The 23,588-nt window shown below is 39.7% G+C and overlaps 1 protein-coding gene across 2 annotated transcripts; it reads right to left on the bottom strand.

Moving 5' to 3' along the window:
• Positions 1-1,769: 1,769 nt before the first annotated feature.
• Positions 1,770-22,248, bottom strand: SEC22A (SEC22 homolog A, vesicle trafficking protein). 2 transcript variants are annotated; one of them, XM_036387027.1, is made up of 8 exons: positions 22,166-22,248; positions 18,530-18,704; positions 16,804-17,007; positions 15,368-15,531; positions 14,090-14,284; positions 9,338-9,456; positions 6,272-6,337; positions 1,770-2,960 (listed from the first exon to the last, which is right to left on the bottom strand). In XM_036387027.1, the coding sequence occupies exons 2-8, from the start codon at positions 18,541-18,543 to the stop codon at positions 2,760-2,762; spliced, it is 963 nt and encodes a 320-aa protein (XP_036242920.1). In that variant the 5' UTR covers positions 18,544-18,704; positions 22,166-22,248; the 3' UTR covers positions 1,770-2,759. The 2 variants fall into 2 exon arrangements, with proteins under 2 accessions (XP_036242920.1, XP_036242921.1); XM_036387028.1 differs by lacking the exon at positions 22,166-22,248 and adding an exon at positions 21,691-21,958.
• Positions 22,249-23,588: the final 1,340 nt, after the last annotated feature.

The raw sequence follows: 23,588 nt of genomic DNA, 5'->3' as shown, positions 1-23,588 counted from the left end.
GCCCCAGAGATCTTTTAACAATTTCAGATGCAAATAACTATTGCCATCTACTGGAAATGGCATTATACACCTACCTTTCTAAGTCAGGCAAGCCTTTGGCCATTCCTTCCTGAAAGCAAATACAGAGACACCTTATTGAAAGATAAGCATTCTATGGTGGATACTCCTTTACAAATACAGCATGAAATGGGCTCTGCTGCTACTAAATCCCACAGAACAATCAAGCAACCACGAACGGCCATCTGCACTTCACACTGAAGTAAAGCCTGTTGTTCAAGAGAGTAATCAACTTTCCTAAATTCATCTTCCTAAGCCTGGTAACTCAAGTACCTGGTAAAATCAGCAGGGAAGCCCCTGCCTGAGTGTTGAGTTTGTGTAAGCAAAAAGGAAATCCTGGGAATTTTCAATAAATTTTCACCTCCAACCTGGCCTGCTGTATCTCTGTTCTGATCTCACACCAAGATGTCAGCAACTTCTAATATTACAAACTCAAACATGCTAAGAAGCTAGGTGGTTTTAGCACCTAGTAATACCACATAATGAAGAACAGTCATGCTCATTAAGTTTTCATTGTGAAATGGGATTTTTATCAGTGCTATAAAAGCAGGCAAACAAAACCCCAACTGTTTTCTGATACACTGGCAGTTGCATTTGTTCATGATACCTGCTAATCAGCAATTAGTTTAATGCCAGCATAACTGGAATGGAATAATGGCTCCAGATGCGATGACAAAGGACAGTTTTCATTCCTTAAAAATGGATCTTTGGGAATAGCAGGAAGGGACGGTGCCTCAGAGAAAACAAAATTCTCTGCTAACATATAAACCAAGAAATGATGCAACAAGAAATTCTTATGTGCACAACAACCTGAGTTAAAATCTTAACAATACTTAAAACATTCATAGTAGCTTCCCTGCTTATCAATGGAGGTGAAAATACAGGTATAAGGGCTCTTCTAGACACTGTAAGCAAAATAAAACCTGGTTTTATACTTAAAACATAATACCTCTATTTTTTAATCACCGATTTTAAATGTAAAGGACTGCTCTTCACCTTTTCAGAACGGTGCACTGGATGTTAATACAAGCAATTCTGGGTGCTAAGTAAGGGCTGTTTGCTGCTCATCTTCATAAACACCTTCTTCTTCCCTGTCTCGAAGTAAGGAGAGAAGAGAATTAACTGAGAAGCACCAACCCTGGAGCCTGCACACCAGGGGTCTCCAAAAGCTTCACCTCAGACAGCAGCCCGAGACACAGCACTTCCCACTGCAGTTTCATTCTCTAATTCTTCTTGGTTGTATTATGCACAATTTTCTTAACTAATACTCCATCTATTTAAAAAGAAAATAGTTCCTTTTTTCCTGGTCATAAAATCTCCACGAAGTAACTTATTTAAAAACATAACATTTTGGTATGAAATGTCCAAGAAAATTTGCCTGGGCCAACATTTCACAGCACAGCAAAGCTCTGCCAGTTCCCAAATCCAGCAACACAAGGGCAGTGCAACCTCTCTGCCATTAAGCCTTGATTAAAACTTGTAGATAAAACCTTATATCTATTTGTACATTATAAAACATCATAAATAACTGTAATATAAAAATAAAACCCCAGTGTAAGTGATGGTGGTCCTCTATGGTTGGTTGGAGTTTGCTGGTTGATTCACCAGCTTTAGCAGCATACATTTGTTCACTCAACTAAATCACAAAGGTTTTATCCCAGCACAAAAACACCCAACCCATAAAGCCCAAAGAACCAACACAACCCCTGTAATTTCTTGTTTAAGCTAATCAGACTGGTTTATTATTTTCCTGTCACCAGCTGTCTGTCTCAGGTTTGAGCTAATTATTCATCCATTTCTGAAAGTAAGGAAGAATATATAAAAAGGACAGTATTCCAACAAGTACAAGTCACTCCATTTACTCACCAATCTGTTCCCTTTCAACCCTTCCAGAGTCCAAACACATGAAGTGTGCAAGGATCCTGGTTAGTGGCAGAACTTTCTGAATAATTACAAAAAATGAACCCTATCTACATAAATCAATTTCAAAGAATAATTAAAAGAAAATCATAAATGAAAACACATTAAAGAACTTGCAGCACAAGACAAAGCACCATAGGTGAAGCTGATCCCTAGAAACTGAGTTTCCAGGTTACATTTTAATTAAGAAAACATTCACATATATGTCAATGTGAAATAAAACATTCCAAAATTTAGTATATTACATATGCCACATCTAGTTGCTAATATGCAATAGCATTATTATTATTATTTATTTAGCCTATTCCCTACTGCCTCACAAAGGCAAAACTGACCTTGGAAGTGAAAAGCTTGCACAATATGCAGAACATACTCTACACATTCCTCCATTAATGTACAAATGTGCTTCCACCCTACCATCAGATAATGTGATCATGAAATACCATCCGATAATTCCACATCAGATTATCTCCATGAATGTATGAATGAAGCTTTTTTATGCCACCAGTTCATATTCTACATACATTTCACTGCATGGACATACTTCACTTTCCTCCTCTAGTCCCGTAATCTTTTGTGTCCTTTTCAAGAAAATAAAAAAATAATTAAAAAAAGGTTCAACCACCAAGTGTAGAATGTCCACAGGCATCTTACATTGACTTATTAAAAAAAAAAGAAAAAAATAAAAGCCCCATTCAGACAGCTTCTTCTTTTGGAGAACAGCTTTACATTCCTGAGAGTAACTAGTGGAACAAGACTTGGTCTCAGCGTTCCAGGACTTGTCAGACGTTGTAATCAGGGGACTTTCCCTGGGGCTGCCGCAGTCGGATCTGCAGGGTAGAAAAGGCTCCCACAGTGACGTGGAAGAAGAGCTGCCACAGGTTGCGCAGTTCATACAGATACATGTTACACAGGCAGATCAAGCCGAACGTCAGGAAGGACTTGGCATTCCTCCAGCCTGTGTAGTACACAAACAGGTAACACTGCCAGGAGACAAAAAAGAAATCAGGTTACCTCATGGAAAATAACTTCTACTGAAGAAAAACTGTCAGGTCACTGAAAAATTACAGCCCAAACCAAGGAAAAGTCTGAATCACACGTGGAAGAACAGCATCAATTCAGCAGCCATAGAAGAATGAAGAGTACCTGATATCAATACAAGGTTACATTTGCCTTGCATTAAACCCTGCGAACAATTCATTCGTAATAACCAATTACAGCCTGACATGAGTGGCCCATCCACTAAAGACAGTGGATGTTCCTGGCAATCTCTGGTCAAAATAAACTCTGCTCTACTCAAGCAGCACAGAAGGAACAAGAGAAGGAAAGGAAAGCAATGGGAAGGACAGGGACAATACCAGGGCCCCAGAGCCCAGCACAAGGCAATCCCCAGGCAGCTCCCAGTGTCCTGCTAGGGGTGATGCTGAGAGTCTCCTGTCAGATGCAGAGGCCAAACCCACTGCCCTGCTTCAGCTGTTGCAGGACTGATCACATCTGGAGAGAGACACAACTCCTCTCCTGTAATTTTTAGGCAATGTTTTGCACACTGTGGTGTAACACAATCTGTCAGGACTGCCCACAGTTCCCTACTCAGCCCACTTCCTACTGTATCTGGAAATCTGCTCAAGTCTTTTGTCTCAGTTTTCATCTCTAAAAGGACAAAGCGTTTACCCAGACATTATTTTTATTTCTCCTATTGTTTGAACTGCTCCTTTAACTGCTACAAAATCAAAAAATTCCTTTGCTCCTTCCCTGGCTTCAGGTCATTTCTGCTGAAGGAAGTTTTTTTCCTGAGCTTCAAGGTAGATAACAATAGTACTTATGCTTACTTTCTATTCCAAATATGTTCCCAGTGGATTTATAACTATGGTCACACAGATTTAACAGCATCCATCATCAGATTATCTAAGTGCCATTTCTGTTCTTCCTGGGCATTTGCCATGTTTTATCAGTCAAAAAAACTCCACTTAATTTTCATTTTTCATGTTCCTCAAAAAAAAGGGAACTGAACAATACAATTTATTGAGGTTACTTTATATTCTATTTGCACTCTACCACTTTGTTATAAAGCATGCATTTCCACTCCAAGTGTGGCTGAGAGCAGCACAGCTACTTGTAGTGTCTGGGCATCTAAATATTATCAGAGTGGTGAGGACTGGCATTATCAGTAAGATTTGTATGTTCTTCCTCAAAAGCAAAGTAAAACTAGAGATTAATAACCTGCATGTTTCAGAATCTAGACAAAAGTGTTCTGAACCTGCTTGGCCATTTTGAGCAGAGTAAATGCAACCTGCTTGTGCTGACAACTCCACAAATCATATCTAAAAGAGCAATTAGTTGGTACTGGTATCTCAGCAATAAGAATTCAGATAATTTCCTAGTGTTGTCACTCCCGCTGACAATGTACGAACAAGTGTGACTGCTTCCAAGATTAAAATAAGAGTCAGGATATGCTTCATCAAAATGATTAATAAAGGCTTTTAAACAGTAGGTTAAAAATGTTACTATAACACAATGTCCAATGACTGAATTTTACTGAAGAACTGGAAGTGGATCTTTCATTTCCACTTTTCACTTTCCACTTTCTGAAGTGGATCTTTCATTGGTCCAGCTCTGAACTACTGGACGTGCCCCTCACAGAACAGATGAAAATGCCAAAAAACAGTCAAAAGGCCAAAACAATGCAGCTTTAACAGCTTACTGTAACAAGTACTCTTATGGAACTCCTGAGGGTTGTTTTTCTACTACTAAAGGGAAGTGTTATACTGGGCATGCTTTTATGGAGAAGGCTCCTCTGTGCCACTTCAGAGAAGATTTTGATTTTGATTTTTTTTAATGAATGTTAAGAGATGACTGAAGGCTCAACTTCTGATACTTTGCACTTCTAGTACAACTGAGGCAGTTATTACTTTTCCTCCTTTATAAAAGAGTAGAAACTATGAAGCAGCACTAGACATGTCAGTGAGTCTAATAAAACATCATATTCCATATAAGTCCTGTTCTTTTGTCTGCACAGTTAAAAACATTTCTTGGGAACCAGAGACACACTGCTGTGTTGTTATTAACTGAACAAGACAATACAGCAGGATGGACACCTGGTGGGTGAATGACAGTGAAATGGGCTGTCATACAACACAGGGAATTAATGTCCTGAGCTCTTAACTGTAGCCAAAGAGCATCAGAACATGCCAGAGAACGAACATCCCTCAATTCTGAAAACCGACCAATCACATATTACAAAAATTATACCAGAGGGTGGGAAACAGAGTTTCAACAGACCTATTTTGGATATTAATAAAAAGCCTACATTTCAGGTTGCATGGATTCTTTCTTTCAGACAGCTCTGTTCAAGGCAAACAGTGCAGGAAAGATGTCTCAATGGACAGACATGAATACTTTATAAAGAGAAAGATTTCCAGTTTGGGAGAGGAGGGGAAAAGTGTATTTTTTTACAAAAACAGAATGGAGAAGCTCTACCTTATCTGATATGGAACAGACTGTTGGCTTAGAAAATTAACACCAATCTAAATTATTTAAGGCAGAAGTCAATGGAAAGTCAACAAGTGTTGGAGGACACAAGTCGCATTGGGACATTTTGCTAGAGATAACAACCTGGGCAAAAAAAAAGACTGATAGAAAGGCATTTTCTTATATTAATGTCTGACACAGTACTAAACACTGGCCAACAGAAACAAGTAAAAACTGGATACTCCACAAGTCTAAGATTAAAAGTCAAAGTAATTATAATAACTGCAACTGAGCATGAGAGACACAGATACAGGTTAATGTAACAGCAGTGTCACTGAATGACAGATGCCAGTGGGCACCTTGCTATAAATAATAAAGAAAAGTCAAATTCAGATGCAGAAATGGAAAGCTGACAGAGAAGAAAAGCAAGAAGTTCCAGGCAGGAAAACAGTGAAAAGCAGCCACAAGCTTTGAAAAGGAAGGAGATGCACATTAAAGTACAGAGTGAAGAAAATTCTAGGGTGCAGAATTATAAAAAAAAAATATATAACCTCCACTGCTTGTGACTTTAGAGATCATTGTCTCAATTAAATGTCTTAATCAACCAGCTGGCAAAAAAATGCCAGCAAACAGAAGTTCTTCGTATCTTTTGTATCAATCTACTACTACATGATATTTTATGATTAATGAAAAAAAACAGAGCAGAAAATATTTTCTGTAATCACCTTATTCAAGTATCTGTGACATTTAAGAAAACATGATGACACTTATGCATGACTGGTAATGTTTCTAAACTCTAGTGAATTATGCAAACAGAAAAACACACCTGGTACAAACAGGCTGCGGTTCCAAGAAAAAATGCAATAACATAGCTGAAATCTTCACCTTCATTCTGCAAGAATAAAAGAAAAAGCCATGTTTTACAATAAAACAAGTGAAATACCAGTATGAAAGTTATGAATTATTGCATGTTAAAACAGTTTCACACAGGGATTTGTAGCAATTCCTTTACCACACTAAACCGAAAATTAAGACTAATCAGAGCTTACTTACATGTCTGCAAAAAAATCATGTCCTGGAGTCTGACCAAAATGTTTATTCACAACAAACTCTTGCCAAGATCTTCAAAAGCTTTAAAGATATCCAGGTCTAACACTGGATATTTACCTTCTCCAGATGCCTTTGAAAATTCAAGTCTAAACACTGGTAACTACCTTTAATAGCAACTTCATAGATTTGTGCCTTCCTAAAGCTTCAGGAAATGGAAACGAGGTAACAGGAAAGGACCCAGACTGGCCACTAGGGTGGGGTAAAACTCTGCACAGAGAATAACGAAGGCAGCTCTGTGCTCATGCAATGACAGCTAACAGCAGCACAGGAATTTATCAGAGAGACTTGGAAAATAGGGTTCGCTTGAAGGAAAGATGGAAAAATTTACTTGAAGGGACAGATTTTTCTACTATGTGTTTTGAAAACAAAACAAACCCTTTAACTTATTCAAACAGGTTGTAACAGTTCCTAGAGAGCTGAGCAGAGTAAATTTCCATGCTCAGTGACTATTTTAACTGCATTTCTAGCAGACATCTGCAACTACCAAGAACTTTCCTAGGAAAACAATGGGCACTCATGCAAATGTTTGTCCTTGAGAGCAAATATCACTTGAGAAGAGATGGTGTTCCATCCACAAGGACAACTTGTGTCTGCTGAGAGTATGTTCAGTGTGAAGCATTCTCATGTCCTGTGCTGACCAGGAAAAACTTTGCATGTCTGCACACAAAAGTTACATCCACAATGCAGTAATTTCTACCCAGTTTGTCTTTGCCCTAGTGCCACTGCACATTTGGTGGAGTACAGTTACAGATTGTAACAGAATTTTATTAACACTCAAATAAAACCACTGATTATAAAGCAAAAAGTAATTCAGAGACATTCTTTTGAATGACTTCTCAGAACACGTTCCATTAATTGTGTTTTGGATTACTTCTCCCTAAACCTTGTGGATTTTTCCATAATAAAGTAAACTAAGAGAAATTTTAATGGAATTTTAGTGTGCCTCATTTGTCAGAAATGAAAATTATCTTCCATCTGTACTGCAATCTATTACCTCCAGATGCAATAACATAGAGAATAAAATTAACTGGATGTCCTGTCATCCCTTAAGTAGATTAATCTAACATTTGTGTTCTTTTTTAAAAATCAGCTGCAGAAAGGTAACAGAGTAAGTTTTAGCAACATCACACTAACTGACAAATCCGTTCAGTACTATTTGTACTACAGCATACTTTAAAATCATTCCTATTTATAAACTGAGAGAATTGTGCATAACACAGAAAAACCTAATTAGGGATAAAGTAGAGATGCAGGTTCACTTGGTCTTTCTTTAAAAAACAAACCAAAGACAACTCAGAAAGGAGGACCAAGCATGGAACATTTTCATTACTCTTGTTAATCTATCAACTAGTCTTCCTAAAATGCTGAGAATCAACAGTACTGTTTATTCAATCATTACATATATCAATACTATATAAGATAACTGGAATACAGGAATTCTTCTTTACCTTATTTCCCTAAAAAAACTCCATCAGGTATCAAAAACATTGCAGTTAGCTACTGAAAGGGCTAGAGACCAAGACTTACAAGGAGCAGCTGAGGAAACTGGGACTGTTTAGCCTGGAGAAGAGGAGGCTTGGGAGAGAACTTACTGCTCTCTGCAACTACCTGAAATGAAATTGTAGCAAGGTGGGAGCTGGGCTCTTCTCCCAGGTAACAATGGGTAGGATGAGAGGAAATGGCCTCGTGTTGCATCAGGGGAAAAATTTCTTCACTAAAAGGGCTGTCAAGCTGCCCAGGGAAGTGGTTGAGTCATCACCCCTGAAGGAATTTAAAAGCCTTGTAGATGTGGCACTTTGGAACATGGTTTAGTGAACTTGGCAGTGCTGAGTTATGGTTGGACTCAGGTCTTTTCCAACCTAAATGACTCTATGAAGTCCAGATATGTTTAAATAAAAAGACTCTCTACCAGCCAAGTAAGAGGATTACCATTTTCTCTCGGAAAAGTTCCACGGGGTTTTTACTTTCTGTATCTATCACCACAATTATAGCCATTAAATTGTGAGGAAGTCTTTGGTTTTTTTGGTGGCAACACATATGAACTTTCTATGCATGCCTGCCAAGTACTAGCAGCATATTCACCTGAATTGCTTGAAAGCATAAACCATTATTAGTGACACTGTAGCACTTGTGGGAACACAACCAGCACAAGAAATGGAATAGAAAGAAACTGAAAGGCTACAGGGAGGGTCATAGTAGAGATTTTACAGAAGAAAAATGGGTTTGGGGGAGGTTGTTTGGGGAGGGGATTTTAGAAGAAATTACTTGACAATTTTCTGACACTGATCAAGACACAATGAGAAATAAGATTTAATAAATGCAAACAAAACTAAAAAGGTTCTCTAAGAAACGACTTTACAAAACCTGTTTAAAGATTCCCGCTCTGTGGACTTTCCAAAAAAACTGCCCAGATTTTCAAAGCTGTTCATCATGTCACTCAAGTGTTTTTAAATAGTATCCATAGAAATTAAACACCTCATACCCTGGCATAAATTTAGCAAACAGAACATTATGTTCACATTCTCACTGCTCCCAAGGTACCAGGGAAGGAGCTGGCCACCCACCTTCCACTGCTGTAGGAACTCAGCCTCGATGAATGAGGCAGCACACTCGAGGAGGATGCACAGATCACAAACAATACAGGATTTGTAACAGAGGCCTGACCTCACAAACAGTACTTTTGAAATAAAACTGGCACAACTAAGATCACGTAGAATCTTCTAAAACGAAAATTGTGGTTACTATGATGCATAACTTTTAAACTCATGAACATGTACAATACCTGGAGAAGGCTTTCTATGGCATGGAAGCCACGGATTAAATTCAAAGCTCCACATAACAGACTAAGTACAAATGAGACAATCCCTGGCAGAGTCACAGGTTCCAGACGTTGATGAGGAGCTGCAAAGCAGATCAAAAGAAGATATCAAAGGTCAAAGCAATGCCTTCAGAAATTCAATAAAATAATAATTTCATTTGTCAGTGGTTTCTAGCTCAAGTAAACGCTGAAGCAAACCACAAAATGTCATTTCTGTTTTCTAAAAAGACAAAACATGGTAAATGCTTCAGCACGAGGTTTAGCAAAAAGTAAACTTTCCTCCAGTTCACATATGTAATTGTCTTGTTATATTTAGTCTTTATCTCAATAGATTCCATTTATTCAGTATGTTAGTCATGGCTGCTCAAACATGCCAGAAAATCAAAAGTAAAAGATGCACTTGCTACTGAAATCTGCCCATAATCAGTAACCAGCTAATAAGTCATGTGCTTAAGAGCTTCTCTCACAACCTCCACTCTTCTTTAACACCAAGGCATTAGTGAGATATTGAGACTGATTTAGCTTGTTTGCTGAACAGAACACTGAGGCAAAGCTATCAGTCCCCTTCCTTAAACACAGGGTGTGCTACCAAAGACATACATGAAGGGACAGCTCTGAAACTCAGCTGGCATCTGTACCACAATCTTATATGGACCTTCCAGATTGTGCTTAGCATCTTACAAGTAAAACACATTAAAATTAAAACACTTTCTTTCCATGCACACCCGCTCTTTCAAGCTTATCTAGGGTCACAAGTATGTAACAGTTATGTATGTTCCTCATTACTGTCCCTTTCCATAATGAATAACAGAAAGCAAATGTGAAAAAACAATGCAAAACTCTTAACAGTCTGGGCAACACTGAGATAACAATGAGACTACTGAGCTGTACTCAAATCATTCTGTTCAAATCAACCAAGTGTAAAGATCTGAACAATGAGGTTAATGAACTGTAACATTAATAGAGAGGGGGTGTCAATCCCAGTTGTTTGTATTGCACAGACCCAGGAAAAAGGTTTTTCAAACAGTTTATGAAGTTGCAGAACCTAAAAAAGCCCCAACAAAAGCTATTTCACATTGATAAGCAGGCAGGGCTGTCTAATTAAGAGTGTACAATAAAACAAAAATATACAGGATGAGTTCAGTTAATTAATTTGTGCTGAATTTAATACTGTATAATCAGTTGGGATGTTTTTTTAAACAAAAGTATAACCCATGTTTAACTGTGAGAGCTCACTGCTTTTCTAACTGTAGAGCACATTACTCCCAGCAATCACTCTGTTAAGGTTAGATATGGTAGATGTGCTATTTGCATACCAAACCACTCTTTTTCAATGACTCCCAAGTGGTTGTTTTGTTTTGGGTTTTTTTTTTAAATCATCTCATCTAGAGTGGAAAAAAGCTGAGGGTGTATATGACTGTTTTTATCCAATAGTAATGCCATTCCATTAACTGGTGGATAAAATTAGTTCACTGCTCTCCACTTGCAGCCCTCCAGAAAATCTCCTTTTCTCCATGTATTGGGTAACTTAAAATCATTGTATGCTAAAACAGCATTTAAAACACCTCTTTGAGAACCACAGGGGAAAAGTAAAGAGTCTGGACAGCTAAATCAACAAAGTCAACGAAGTCTATGAAGGTTCATAAAATAGTAACTTCTCTCTTGTTAAAATATGAAAAAAAATAAAAGGACATTATGTACCATTAATAATGTCATTAAACTCACCAGGTCATAACAAATTTTAGTGTTACAATCAAAGCAACAAGACTCATTTAAATACAAAAAGATGAAGGTAAAACCAAAGGATGAAGAAGGAATGCCAGAGAAGGCAGGGTAAAGGGCAACTGACTTCAAATTGGTACATCCATCAATCTTAGAAATAAGATTAAGTGCCATATCAAAAATTCTCAGTTCAAATAAAGCACAAATTCTGAATTTAATGTTGACATTTACATAAAAATTCAGGAAATTTACATGGCATGAGAAACTACATTACTTGTAAGAAAGTTTATTTAAAACTAAAATGTAAAAAAAAAAAAAACAAACAAAAGCATGGAGTATACCATCAAGCAAAAAATAACTTTGATCTGACAACTGTTTCTTCACTGAAAAAAAGCTCAGAAAACAGTAATTTCATCCTAACCTGAAACATCACACATCAGCATGCTGTGACCTTATTTCTAATGCCTGCCAACACCTACACGTACCTTTGCAGGAAGATTGTATCCATAATCTGCACACTTTCTGCTTCCCACATGCAGAATTACCCCTGTTCCTCACTGCACTGCACAACTCTCAGAGGGAGAAGGCTGCAAGCACTGCCAGCACAGCAGGCCTGGATCCCCACCCCGGCGACACACCCAGTTACAGCGGGAGCGAGCGAGAGCCACTGCTTCCCCCAGGGCCCGAGCTAATGCCTCCAACTCTGCCATTCTGCACAACAAAACAGGATTTGCATCCACCTAACTTCCCACTTCTGGATGCCCTCCAACTTCATTTAACACAGCTCACTCCAGAAAGTCCTACTTTTTAACAGTACAGCATATTCAGGAAATTCCACTAGGCAAAACATCTTTTTGTGAGAATCTTTTTGCTCTGTCCTTAGAGCAAAGGAGAAACTTGGAAGTCCAGCCAACTGAGTGGGCAGCAAACATCCAGAGAAAGTTCTTTTCAAGGGTGGAGAGAAGTGATGAATGTAAAGAACTACAAAACCATTAGCAGACTTTCTAAAAAAGACACTGTTATTCAATAGCATCTAAAATGTGAAGAGCTGAAGAAGTAGCAAAGTGCCAGCTTCTCATAATGTACAGCCCTTTGATGGTGAGTTTCTACAGCAACTCAAGGAAGGAAGTGGATAACTGAACAGAGATCTATGGAATTCAGAGGAAGAAGAAAGTTAAAAGCAACTGAAAGAGAAACAGAAGAAAAATGACATGGAAAGAAAAGAGGACAACAGAATTTCTTCTGTAAGAAGTTGTGGAGAGGTAAGTTAAAAAAAACAGACAATCACCTGCCAATTATTGTTGAATCTTCTTTTTTAGTTAAAAGAGAAATGGTCCCTATGTTTTTTAATTTAGGTCTATATAACCTTCCAACACTTATTCAAAAAAAGTGATAAAAATCACATTTCCCACTGCATGGACAACTTTTAAAAAACAGCCAATTTTGACACAGACTGAATTCTCTCATGCTTATTGCTTTTTCTTTTTCCAACTGCAGGAAAAAGTTTGAATCTAGACAATTTTCAGAGCTAACCAGCTCCCCTTCTGCCACCATAACCCTTTCCACAAAGCAGGATTACATGAGAACATTAAGAGTAAACAACAATACAGGAATCAAAAGTGGCAAAAGAGTGGTATCACAGCATTACATACCTTTAAAAAGAGCCCACACGTGTAAAAAGATGACAAAGGTATGTACAGTGCTGCTTAGATAATTCCACTCTTTAAAACAATTTAAACACCTTCACACTTTTCCTTTAATCCTTTTCCTGACTCTAACTCCAATACTGTTAAATTGCAAATACAGAGATTGTAAGCTATTTCTACACTGCCTCATAGCACCTGGGATTCTCAGAATCAGGGCCCCAGAGTACAAACAGGGCACCCTACTGGTTTTGTTTGGTTTTCATCTTCCATAGAAAGCAGTTTTCAATCTTCTAGAGTAATCCTCATGAGTAAGTACATAATAAGGATAATATACTGGCAAAGAGGTCCCATTTACGTATACATATACATAAACTGCACAAAATCACATTTATTACAACATTGTAGGAGGTGTTTAGATTTATGATTGCAATTCTATGATTTATGATTGCACCCTGACACTGTAAAGTGAACAGCATCAGTATGTGCCTGCTCAGGATAATTTATAGACAGCAGTACTTCTGGAAAAAAAAAAGGAAAATATATTAACTAATTAAAATCAACACTTCCTTCCATTCTATTTATGATTTTGGTTCACTAAACTTGGAGGACTGAAATCAGATGATGTCAATTTCACATGTGGAGCCCATGTATCAGTGCAAGGATTTGGCATTTTGTTTCTGTCCTGCTGAGAAACATCTGAAGATGGGCCTCAAAGCCATTCAGAGGATTCACCGAATAGCACAAACCTTTAACCCAGCTCAACCCCACAATTCCACAATTAACTCCTACGTGAAGTAAACTAAAGTTTAAAAAAATTAATGACTACTTAAATAAATTTGGCAGTTTTATACAAATTGCAATTCTTAACGCTGTACATAAGGCACTCATTTTAGAGAGTGCATCTCTAAGCCAGAACAGCTCTTTCGATTTTCACCATTGCAAAGGCTTCCTCAGGAGATGCTTCTCCCTCCAGCTGCTCTGACTCCTGACACTGCTCTCAGCTTATGTCAACACTGAGTCTTACTGGGCAGAAATATCAAAACTTTTCAGAAATCCTAAAAGGTCAAAAAAAAAAAATCATCTTGTTAAGTGCTCATCTTCATTAACAGGGCTTTTTCCCTTCAATAAAGCAGTCTAATGGACAGAGTCATTTCCTCCTCTGAGTGCCTCGAGAAGGTAAGCGTTTGGAGCAAGAGACAAAACAGACATCTGAGCTAAAATACACATATGGTCATATCAGCTTTATGTTTTAGAAACATGAAAAGAAGCTTTTTTTAAAAAGAAAAAAAAATGAATTTTGCTGCATATGTCTCATTTAAGGATACAATAATACAAGTCTGGAACTTACCTGCAGATATCTTACCAGTACCCTTATACTCCCCCACAGGTACATGAGAAAAGCCATTGGCTGAACCAAGTTCTGACACTGAAATCTGATACGGTGGCCTCAGTTTGATTTCAGTCTGCATATCAGCAAGATTCATCTTTGTTGACAAAGAACGCGTGTTGTTGTATCTCTGTTTGGTCCTCTGAATGAAATTATCTGTGCAAAATTTAAAATAAAAAGGTATTTTTCTATGGACTTTGTTAATTATAAAATCCAAGACCATGCAGCTTTTCAGTTCACAGACTGAAATATATGGCTTGAAACATTTGTATTTATCTTGGATTTTTAACGCTATTTCTGTTTTGTGCCTAATACATCATGGGTTATTTAATGCTGCAATTAAAAAAAATTAAGCTCTAAAAATCTTATTATGTAATAACTGAATAAAATAATGACTTTTCATTGCATGAGACTGAATGCATTTCTAATACAATGGATTTACTGCAGTTATTCTAGCTTTTCTGTTAGTTTAGTAAATATCCTTATGAAAAAAATATGTTGTGGAAGAAAAAAGTGTTCATAAGAAATCTTCACAAGCAGGACAGTAATGTCATACAGAAATTGTCATTAACTGACTGAATTATAGACAGGAATTAACCAACTGGAGTATCTTCCCCCGTGTTTCTAAAACTGCAGTTCTCTTTGCTCTAATGTGTTTCATAAGAATATCTAATTACAGTAATTTCTAATACATAGTATTAAAGCAACATAAATGAATGGAATTCAGAACAGCTGTTATCTGGTATATATGAGATGAATTGCATTTGGAGTCTGAAGAGTAAATGCTCCACTACATCATAAGAGAAGTAAAAATTTCTCCCTTTCATATACTGAACAAGAGATAGCACAGCTAACAGCTAACATGAAACTACAATCTTTTCCTTGAGAAATTTATGAAGCTCAATGACTTCACAGGTTAAGTATTTCAACAGGTATGAAGTCAAACAATTGCTGGTATTACTACCAGAAGATGAATTCCAGAGTTGCTCACACAAGGCTTAAACCAAAACCTACTGGAATGAACAGAAGTAAGTTTGGATAAAACTCTAGTAGCCTAATTTAATGCCCCCAGAAGTATTTCTTTATTGACTCTAAGAGCAGTTAAATCAGATTCTAAATCCACCTGAAACACAGCTATAAATTGCTTTGGACATTTTTTTTGTGGGCATTAAGTTGTATCAATTTAAATACTCATTTGTCTTAGTATGAGAATGAAGGGGGAGAAAGTCAGATCCTTACCAAACTCTATAAAACAGTATGGTCTGATAGCAGTATTCGTCTTCATCATATTGTAGGTAGTGATGAACTCCTTCTGAAGCTCATCCAGGAAACAGAAAGCCAGGACATTGGGATAATTTTCAGTGCACAACATCATATAGCTTACTCCCAGAGAACTTATAAAGCTACAATTGAGAAAACATATTCAAAATTTAAATTCAGTGAATTAACTGCTCTTCTAGTCTGATCTTATATATTCTGTAACCAGAAAAACAAAAACTTACATAGGGTAGCAAAGGAATATATGTTTACTGAAAACCAAAAGTATTCTAAAAGAAAAACAGGTTACTTTTAAGCAATGTTTTACTTGAACACCACATTGTACAATCATATGAGAAGCTGGTTTACATGAATGTGTATGTAGGTATCTACATGTGTGTGTGTGCACACATATACACACACTTGTTAAAGAGACAATAACAAAGCTTTTAGGATGCAGAAACACAGCAGGTTCATCCCATAACAGCTTTTCACTCATCTCAAATGTACAATATGGGATCTGGTGCAGCCCAAAAATGCAAAACCTTATTTTCAGATTCAGGGGAGGGCTACTGGCTCTTTCTAGAGCATGGGAAGAAATAAAACTGTTCTGTAGAGTTAATTAATTAATAATTCTCCAAAGACAGTTGCAAGGACAACCAGAGATGGCAAATATGAAATCAGAAAAGGACAGTTTGCAGTATACATATTCTGTTGCGTTTAGGAAATCCATTAGAGTTTCTGGATAACTTACAGTATTAAAAGTAATCAAAGAGAAAAGCAGTAAAATCTAACCTGATTAAGCCTTATAGCTTATTCTTAAAAAGTTTGTTTTAAGCTAATCAGTTTACAGGCCAACTGTAGTTAGCCTGTAAAAAAAAAAAAAAAAAGATTGAAACAATTTAGTCCATCCTGGGCTTTAATCCAAGAAATGCTGGAAACTCACATATACCTATAGGAGATGGAGAGGTCTTAGCACTTTCTAGGATCATTCAGGTGGTACATGTTCCACTACTGTAACTTCCACATGGTTAACTAGGGGCTAAGATGAAGTTACTCACCTCATTTAAAATATCTAAATTAGAATCAGAATTTTGGTCAGTTTAAGAGCAAGTGAACTATAAACAATAAAGAATTTCTTCTAAATATCTAATCCAAACCTACCCTTTCATTTAGTGTAAAGCCACTCTTCCCATGATGTTGTCCTATGACTTTGTGCCATTATAAAGGAACTTCCACGAAGGTCTGAATAGGTTCAAATCTTTCTAAAATTGCTCAATTTTTAAATTTCAGATATATAAATAGTGCCAAGCATTAATCTTAGTTTGATTAAGCATTTCTAATGTGCACAATTAACTTTTTCACTTACAGAGAGACACAACCTAGGATGTTGCAAATACTTAAATGAGATGCCTTACTTTATATTATACTGTCCAGTTTTCAGAGTACATCTGTCAGGAAGCTGAGAAAGTTTTTTTGAGAGCATTTTAAAATATTTTCTACATTCTTGCATTCCCGTGCTCTGGTCACAATCAGTAGATGCAGAAAGTGGGAGTCCATCCCTCACACGGACCACGGAGGCAGATAAAATCATAGACATTGCCAACAGAGTTAACAACAGCCTGCAACAAAACACAAATCAGGAGGAATCAGAATTGAGGTAAAAGCACAGACAAGAGAGTCAACTGTGATGAATCAAACTTCTCAAACTGTACAGTGGGCTCAGGCCTCAACTGGGGCACAGTTAGGATTTTCAACTGTAACTCAGACTAGAGTCTTAATTGAACAGGACCTACTAATCTACACAAGCCACAAAACAGTTCTTCAAACCTTACATTAAATCAAAACATTCAAAAGTTTAGCAAGACAAGAATTAAAAGGATTACTTATCTGCTAAGCATCAGTACACAAATTTGTTCTCCTCAAGTGGGCGAACTGCTAGAATTTATATGAAGCCAAAAGCAAACACTTCCTCAGCTCTTAACATTGCTCTGCAGACTCCTACCATATACTACACCTATCACTTCAGACACTATGAAAAAATATTTTTGCCTCCCTCAGATGATGCTACTCAAGTTCCATACAGTAACAAACTGCAAGAGGAAACATATTTCTGGATACAGCTGAAATATGCTTTTGTGTGTGATACTGACATGTTTACAGCACCTTTCAAACTATGACGTTAAGGGTGCTTTACAAGCCTCAGCAGCTGAATGACTGCATTCTCACAAGTCAGAAATCCAAATCTTCCCCAAAAAGACACTACCTCTTCACAAAAGAGAGGAAATAGCTATATTTACCTGAACTCTCATCTTCTCTATTTCCCACTCCCCAAAGATTATATATCCATCAGGAAACTTAATGAATAATCAACAATATTCAGGCTTTTCAAGGTTATTTACTCCTCAGAGAGAAAGAGGCATATCATAACATAAGCACTAAAAATGTGTTGTCACTTTCAGTTTAGTAAATTCAGCTTCATCAGCAGTCAAACTTCAAACTCCTCTGAGATCCATCACATTAGCTGAATAAATTCCAAATTAATACCCTCATATTTTACTTGTACAGCACATCAGACTCTCCCCAAAGCTGTAACTGTTGACTGCAGTCTGCTGAACACCTTGGGGATTTTATCAGGTGCCTTTGTTATTTCAGCACTTCACTGGAGAAATCCCTCCTGAACAAAGTGCTTCCATCAGCTGGACACAAAACCAGAAAAGAACCCCAACTCCAGGACTTCCTCTAGATCAGCCTGCTGGCATGAAGCATTCAAGAAACTAAACCCACAGTTGTAGAAACTTTTACCTATCCCCAAGTTCATGCACATATTCCCAGAAGGACAATTCACATGGAATGCACATGGACTCATGCTCTTAACTATACTGCTAACCATATAACCAAGGAGTGAACCAAGCAGCTCAAGAGCACAACAAAATTGCAGAGGAGCTTTAAACTGTAATGGTTCTCTACCAATAACCATTTCTACTACTCAGAACTCGATCCTGACAGGGACTTTTGGGAGCTGTATCAATATAAACAAGAGCAGTGATGCCATGGCACAGTTTAAATACCCCTTCATCAACTTACTAAGACAAAATGTAATTTCATGGATCTGCATTTCCCCTGATGAAACAAATAACTTACTTAGCACCTAACATGAAGAAAGGAACGCAGCTCCATGTCCTGTTTCAGGAAAAGGCAGGGAATAGGACTGCACAGCAGGAGAAACCCAGAATCCTGCAGCCAGCTCTCAGAAGAAAAGGTATTATTCTGTTCACTTTGTAAATTATCTCGATGGTTAAAGTTCATGTTGAGCTATCTGATGAGATAAGAACAAACAAAAAAAGTTAATAAATACATTTAGTGGGTAACAACGCACTTCAGGTCTCTTTTGTGAGGTCATACATATTGGAAAGGCCTGAACATAGCCAAGGGAGGTTAGTCAAAAGATAATAAAAGAAAAAGAAAACTGGGATAATAGAGATATTAAAATGTTTCTGTTCTGTTAGTCAAAAGATAATAAAAGAAAAAGAAAACTGGGATAATAGAGATATTAAAATGTTTCTGTGTTCTTTAAGTGAAGTTCAGGAAGTCCCAGCACTTGAGGCATTTAAAACAGGAAAACATGCTACTCATCTGCACAGTACAGGAGTAACTCAGGTTTACACAACCTTTGATTCTGAACCCCATCAGTACCCCCATCCACTACATTTGATTAATCCATAATCTCTGCTCAGAACACCTCAGGAAAGAAACACAGCACAACCACAGCTCTATTTCCAAAGCATTAAGATTTTCAATGTTCAATCTCATCATAGTTGCTTTGCTCCTACAACTGAGAACAAAGAACATAAATACCACTAACAGCAGCATGAATGCACAGACAACAGACAAAGCAAATGATAAAGCCATGTTTAGAGGTATTCTTTCAACTTTTATGTCTATTCTGTATGTAAATAAATATTTGCATAAATCTTGAACAAAACTTTGAGACTCCTACTTACACTCAGAGAAAAACAGGCTCTGTTTTTCAGAGAAGACAAAAGACAAGCCTCTATTGGAACCTGACAATTCTCTTAATATACTACGAAATCATGCAAGGTAGAAATTGTGTAGAGCTGAAGATCTCAACACCAGTTAGGTTTTGTTATCATCATCTTAAAAAGCCACCCAGTGAAAATATGAGCTTTTTTCCCAGCCTCCTAACAGGCTGAATTTATCGTAGAATCAGAAAGCTATCTAAAAGCCAAAGCTAATAATAGAAAACTGCTTTGGCTGGAAGATCATACACATGTCAAGGGATGTATAATGCACATAGTGTACAGAAGATTCAGTCTTACCTAAAAATGTATTAACAAAGAAAAAAAGTTTACTAAATCTACCTTATCCAGCTCTCAAAACAATACAGCTTTGCACAGGGAGCCAAGTGGTAAATTTGATATGCACTTACATATTTAGAGATTGAAGAAAGATAAATATGCTTTCAGAGCTACCTCTAAATGTCTTTTTGAAACATCTGTTCAAAGCTGCATTAAGTAATTCACCAAATCGTAACAAACTTCATACATTTTCCTCCAAAAATTCTATATCCCTCAACCACCTGAAGATGACAGAAGACTGCACTGCCACTACAAATGGTCTGTGAATCTCTTACAGGTGCAAGGAAATTAACAGATCAGGTTTGATGTCTCATTCCATGACAGAACTGTGGAATACCAAATCCAACCAGCAGCTGTTTGGCTCACAGGTATCACAGAGGGTCCAAACATGTCACCAGCCTTGTCACAGGCTGCTGCTGTCCATGCTACAATGTCATGGGAATTTAAGAGGCAACTGGAAAAGTTCACAGACAAACTACCAGGGGCATTAAAAGCAAGTCACAACCCTTTGATCAGAGGGATTCTGACCCCCACACAAACACCAACAGGGAGAGCACATCACAGAAGCATCACTCACTCCATGCTTGCACTATTCTTGTTTCCCTTAGTTAGTATTTACTTCTGCCCCACCGTTGTTGATTTCCCCTTCACAGCCCCCCCACAAATGAGAGAGGTCATGGAAAAGAGGAGCATGGAGAAAGCTGGCCACAGACAGGTAAGAGTAGCAGGGTGACTATTCCTCTGCTACTGCACCTTCCCAAGAGCTGTCCAATTCCTCATGCACATTCAGCATCCACTGCTTCACAACTAGGAATCAGCACACGTGCCTGGTTTCATTTCCTCTCAGGAACAAGAAACCTCAGGTGATGGAAACCAGAGCCTGTTTCACTGTACTTGTTTTTTGGAAGCCATAGTCAATTATCATGTTGTTTATTTCTGTGTTATGATGGTACTTGATCCTGAAGCAGCATCTAGGAAGGCCCTAAAAACACTGAAAACAGAAACTAGAACATTCCAGCCTTCTGTAGCAAATTCATCATCTAACTTGTGATCTGACAGTTGTTTTAAACCCATCTGACATAGTCTTGTAACACTTTTAACAAGTGTTTCAAAGTGGCTTGTGACTTTGATTTGCTCAGGATACTTCACCTAAGAAAAACTCTAGCTTTCTCAAAATTCTGAGCAGATCTAGTGTAATGGCAAGCCTACTCTCCTGCACCTGGATAACCTTCAGCCAATTTAATCACATCATTTCTTGCTGGGATGTCTGTCTCTCATAAAAACTTTCCATAAAACATAAAATTGGGAAGCGTGTGCAAGCTGCACTCCTGTCTGACACAGAATACAGATAAAACTTCTGTGCTTACTTCAAACGTGTACCTAATACTGTTGGACAATTTATTGTCCCCACTTCTGAGGATTGCGACAGCTGCATTACACAGGAAGGAGCTTAATTTTTTTCACTCTACATTATACTTCAGAAAGTCGTGTTACAAACTGGAGCACTACAGAAGGACACAACAAATAAAGCCACTTTGACATCACCGGATATGATAAGGGAATAATCCTAAATCACCAGCCAATATAATCCCTTCCATAAAGCCAAGGGGAAAGAGAGCTCAGAGGCAGAATCAAGATTCACAGAATCAAAGAGATTGGAAAAGACCTCTGAGATCTTCGAATCCAACCTGTGACTGGACACCACCACGTCACCAGCCACCACTAAGTGCCACGTCCAGTCTTTCCTTAACAGGTGGCTCCAGGCACAGTGACTCCATCACCTCCCTGGGATCCCAATCCAATGTAAAACCACCCCTTCTGAAGAAATTCCTCCTAACGTCCAAACAATTCTGACAAATTAAGGGAGCGGAACCAGTTGCATCCCAAACTTTGGGAGCTTGACCCTTTCACCTGGCACCTACTTACGTGGCAGCTCCGACAGGACCATCTGCAGCCGCAGCAGAAGCGCTGACTCAGTGGTCACTGACTGAGGCGGATCCGCACCGCCCCAGGACACAGAACTTCACCCACCCTCCCGCGGAGCCTGGAGAGTGGCGGAGACCCCTACACACAGCGGGCTCCTGCTACCGAGCGGCGCTTTGCAGGAGCTCCGAGCGGCCCTGGCTGCCTCCCGCGCCCGCCCTGCCCGCGGTAGCGACGCTGCCGCCGCCACCACCACCCCCCGAGACGGCGGCAGCGGCCGCGGCGCGAAGGCAGCCGGCCCTGAGGCTCCGCGGCCGGGCCTGGGGCCGGCAGCGGCGGTAGGCGGGAGGGGAAGGGAGTGAAGGCGAGGCCGCGGCGCGGACGGGGCGGGCAGGGCCGGGCGGCGGCTCCGGCCGCGGGTCCCGCCCCGCCCGCGCCCCTCACGGCGCCGGCCCCGCGCGGGGGGCGCGAGCCGTACCTGGGCAGCGGGGCGGCGGCGCGCGGCTTCCGCCGGGCATTGTGGGAGCGGACACGTCCGCGCGCGCCGCAGCGCCCCCGCGCGTTGCGGCCGCGCCGCTGCGGGGCGGGGCCGCCCTCAGGGGCCCCGGCCAGCCCCGCTGTCAGCCCGCGGAGCTTGGGCGGCTGCCCTGGGGCTGCGGGCGGGCCCGGGGCCGCTGTGTGCGAAGGGGACGCCGCCCTTGCGTGGCTGGCATGCGACGGCCACGCTCCTGGGCCGGGCTCCCGGGCGTGGGTGTGTCTCACCGGCCGGGCGGGAGCAGCCGAGCACCGGCGGCGCTGTCTCACACAGCCTTGTCTGAGGCTGAGTTTGTCATAGAATCAGGTTGGAAAATATCTGCGGAATCACGGGGATCAACTTATGACACACAACTACCCTGTCAACCAGACCAGAGCACCCAGTGCACACGCAGTCTTTACTTAAACACCTCCAGGGATGGTGACTCCGCCACATCCCTGGGCAGCCCAGTCCAGTGTCAAAGAACCCACTCTGTGAGGAAGTGCTTCCTAATGACCAGCCTGAACCTCCCCTGGTGCATCGTACTGTCCCCTTGTCTGTGCCCTGCGAGAAGAGCGCAACCCTCAGGGTCTGCAGCCTCCTCCCAGGGCGCTGTGGGGAATGGTGAGGCCAGCTCCGAGCTCCTCTCCTCTCCTGCAGGACAACTGGCTCTGCTGTCAGCACAGCTGAGCTTTAGGGGCTGTGCTCTTTGGGTTCTCCCGTGTAATAACTTCTGACAGCAGCTGGCTGGTGTCCACTAGGTTTAATGGATGACACAGCCCTTGGCATGTGCCTGGCACTGTGTGGATAACCAGGTGTGTTTGGGGTCCTCTGCTGGGGCAGCGAGCGTGGCTGCTGGCACCTGTGTGCTGGGGACAGAATAGCCACCAGCAAAAGTGCACTGAGATGAGACCAGATGCCAGGCTAATCTCATTCATTTCCCAACAAATCAACTGGGCATGGTTCAACAATAAATGACAATACAAAAGTGAAAGTTTGCAAAACTCGTTAGTAACCTAGAGTGAGGTTCCTATTTTAAAACTTTCTTTACTGATACAAGGATAATTTTCTCCCTGTACCACTCTTTGACTTCACTGTTTTTGTACCAAACCACACTGTTTCAGTCCATTGGCTCAAATCTGAAATGAAAGCAGCTTATTTCCTTGCTATCTCCTTTTAATTTCTTCTTCCATCTGTTACTACTTCACTATCCAAGTGCCTGTAGCACAGCAGTGTTGGGATAGAGGTAACATACCGGCTCTGCTGAGCTCTACTCAGGAGCAAGGGGATCAGGAAGATGCTGTTGGAGAAAATCAATGCTCTCCAACCTCAACTCTTCCTTCTCCAAGCAATTTTCTGTGGATACCTATGGCAACCCTGGATATCA

This window comes from Molothrus ater, chromosome 7 (genome assembly GCF_012460135.2).
Source record: "Molothrus ater isolate BHLD 08-10-18 breed brown headed cowbird chromosome 7, BPBGC_Mater_1.1, whole genome shotgun sequence".
Taxonomy (NCBI): Eukaryota; Metazoa; Chordata; class Aves; order Passeriformes; family Icteridae; genus Molothrus; species Molothrus ater.
Note: the sequence above shows the minus strand (reverse complement) of the source record. Positions and strands in the feature narration are given on the sequence as shown.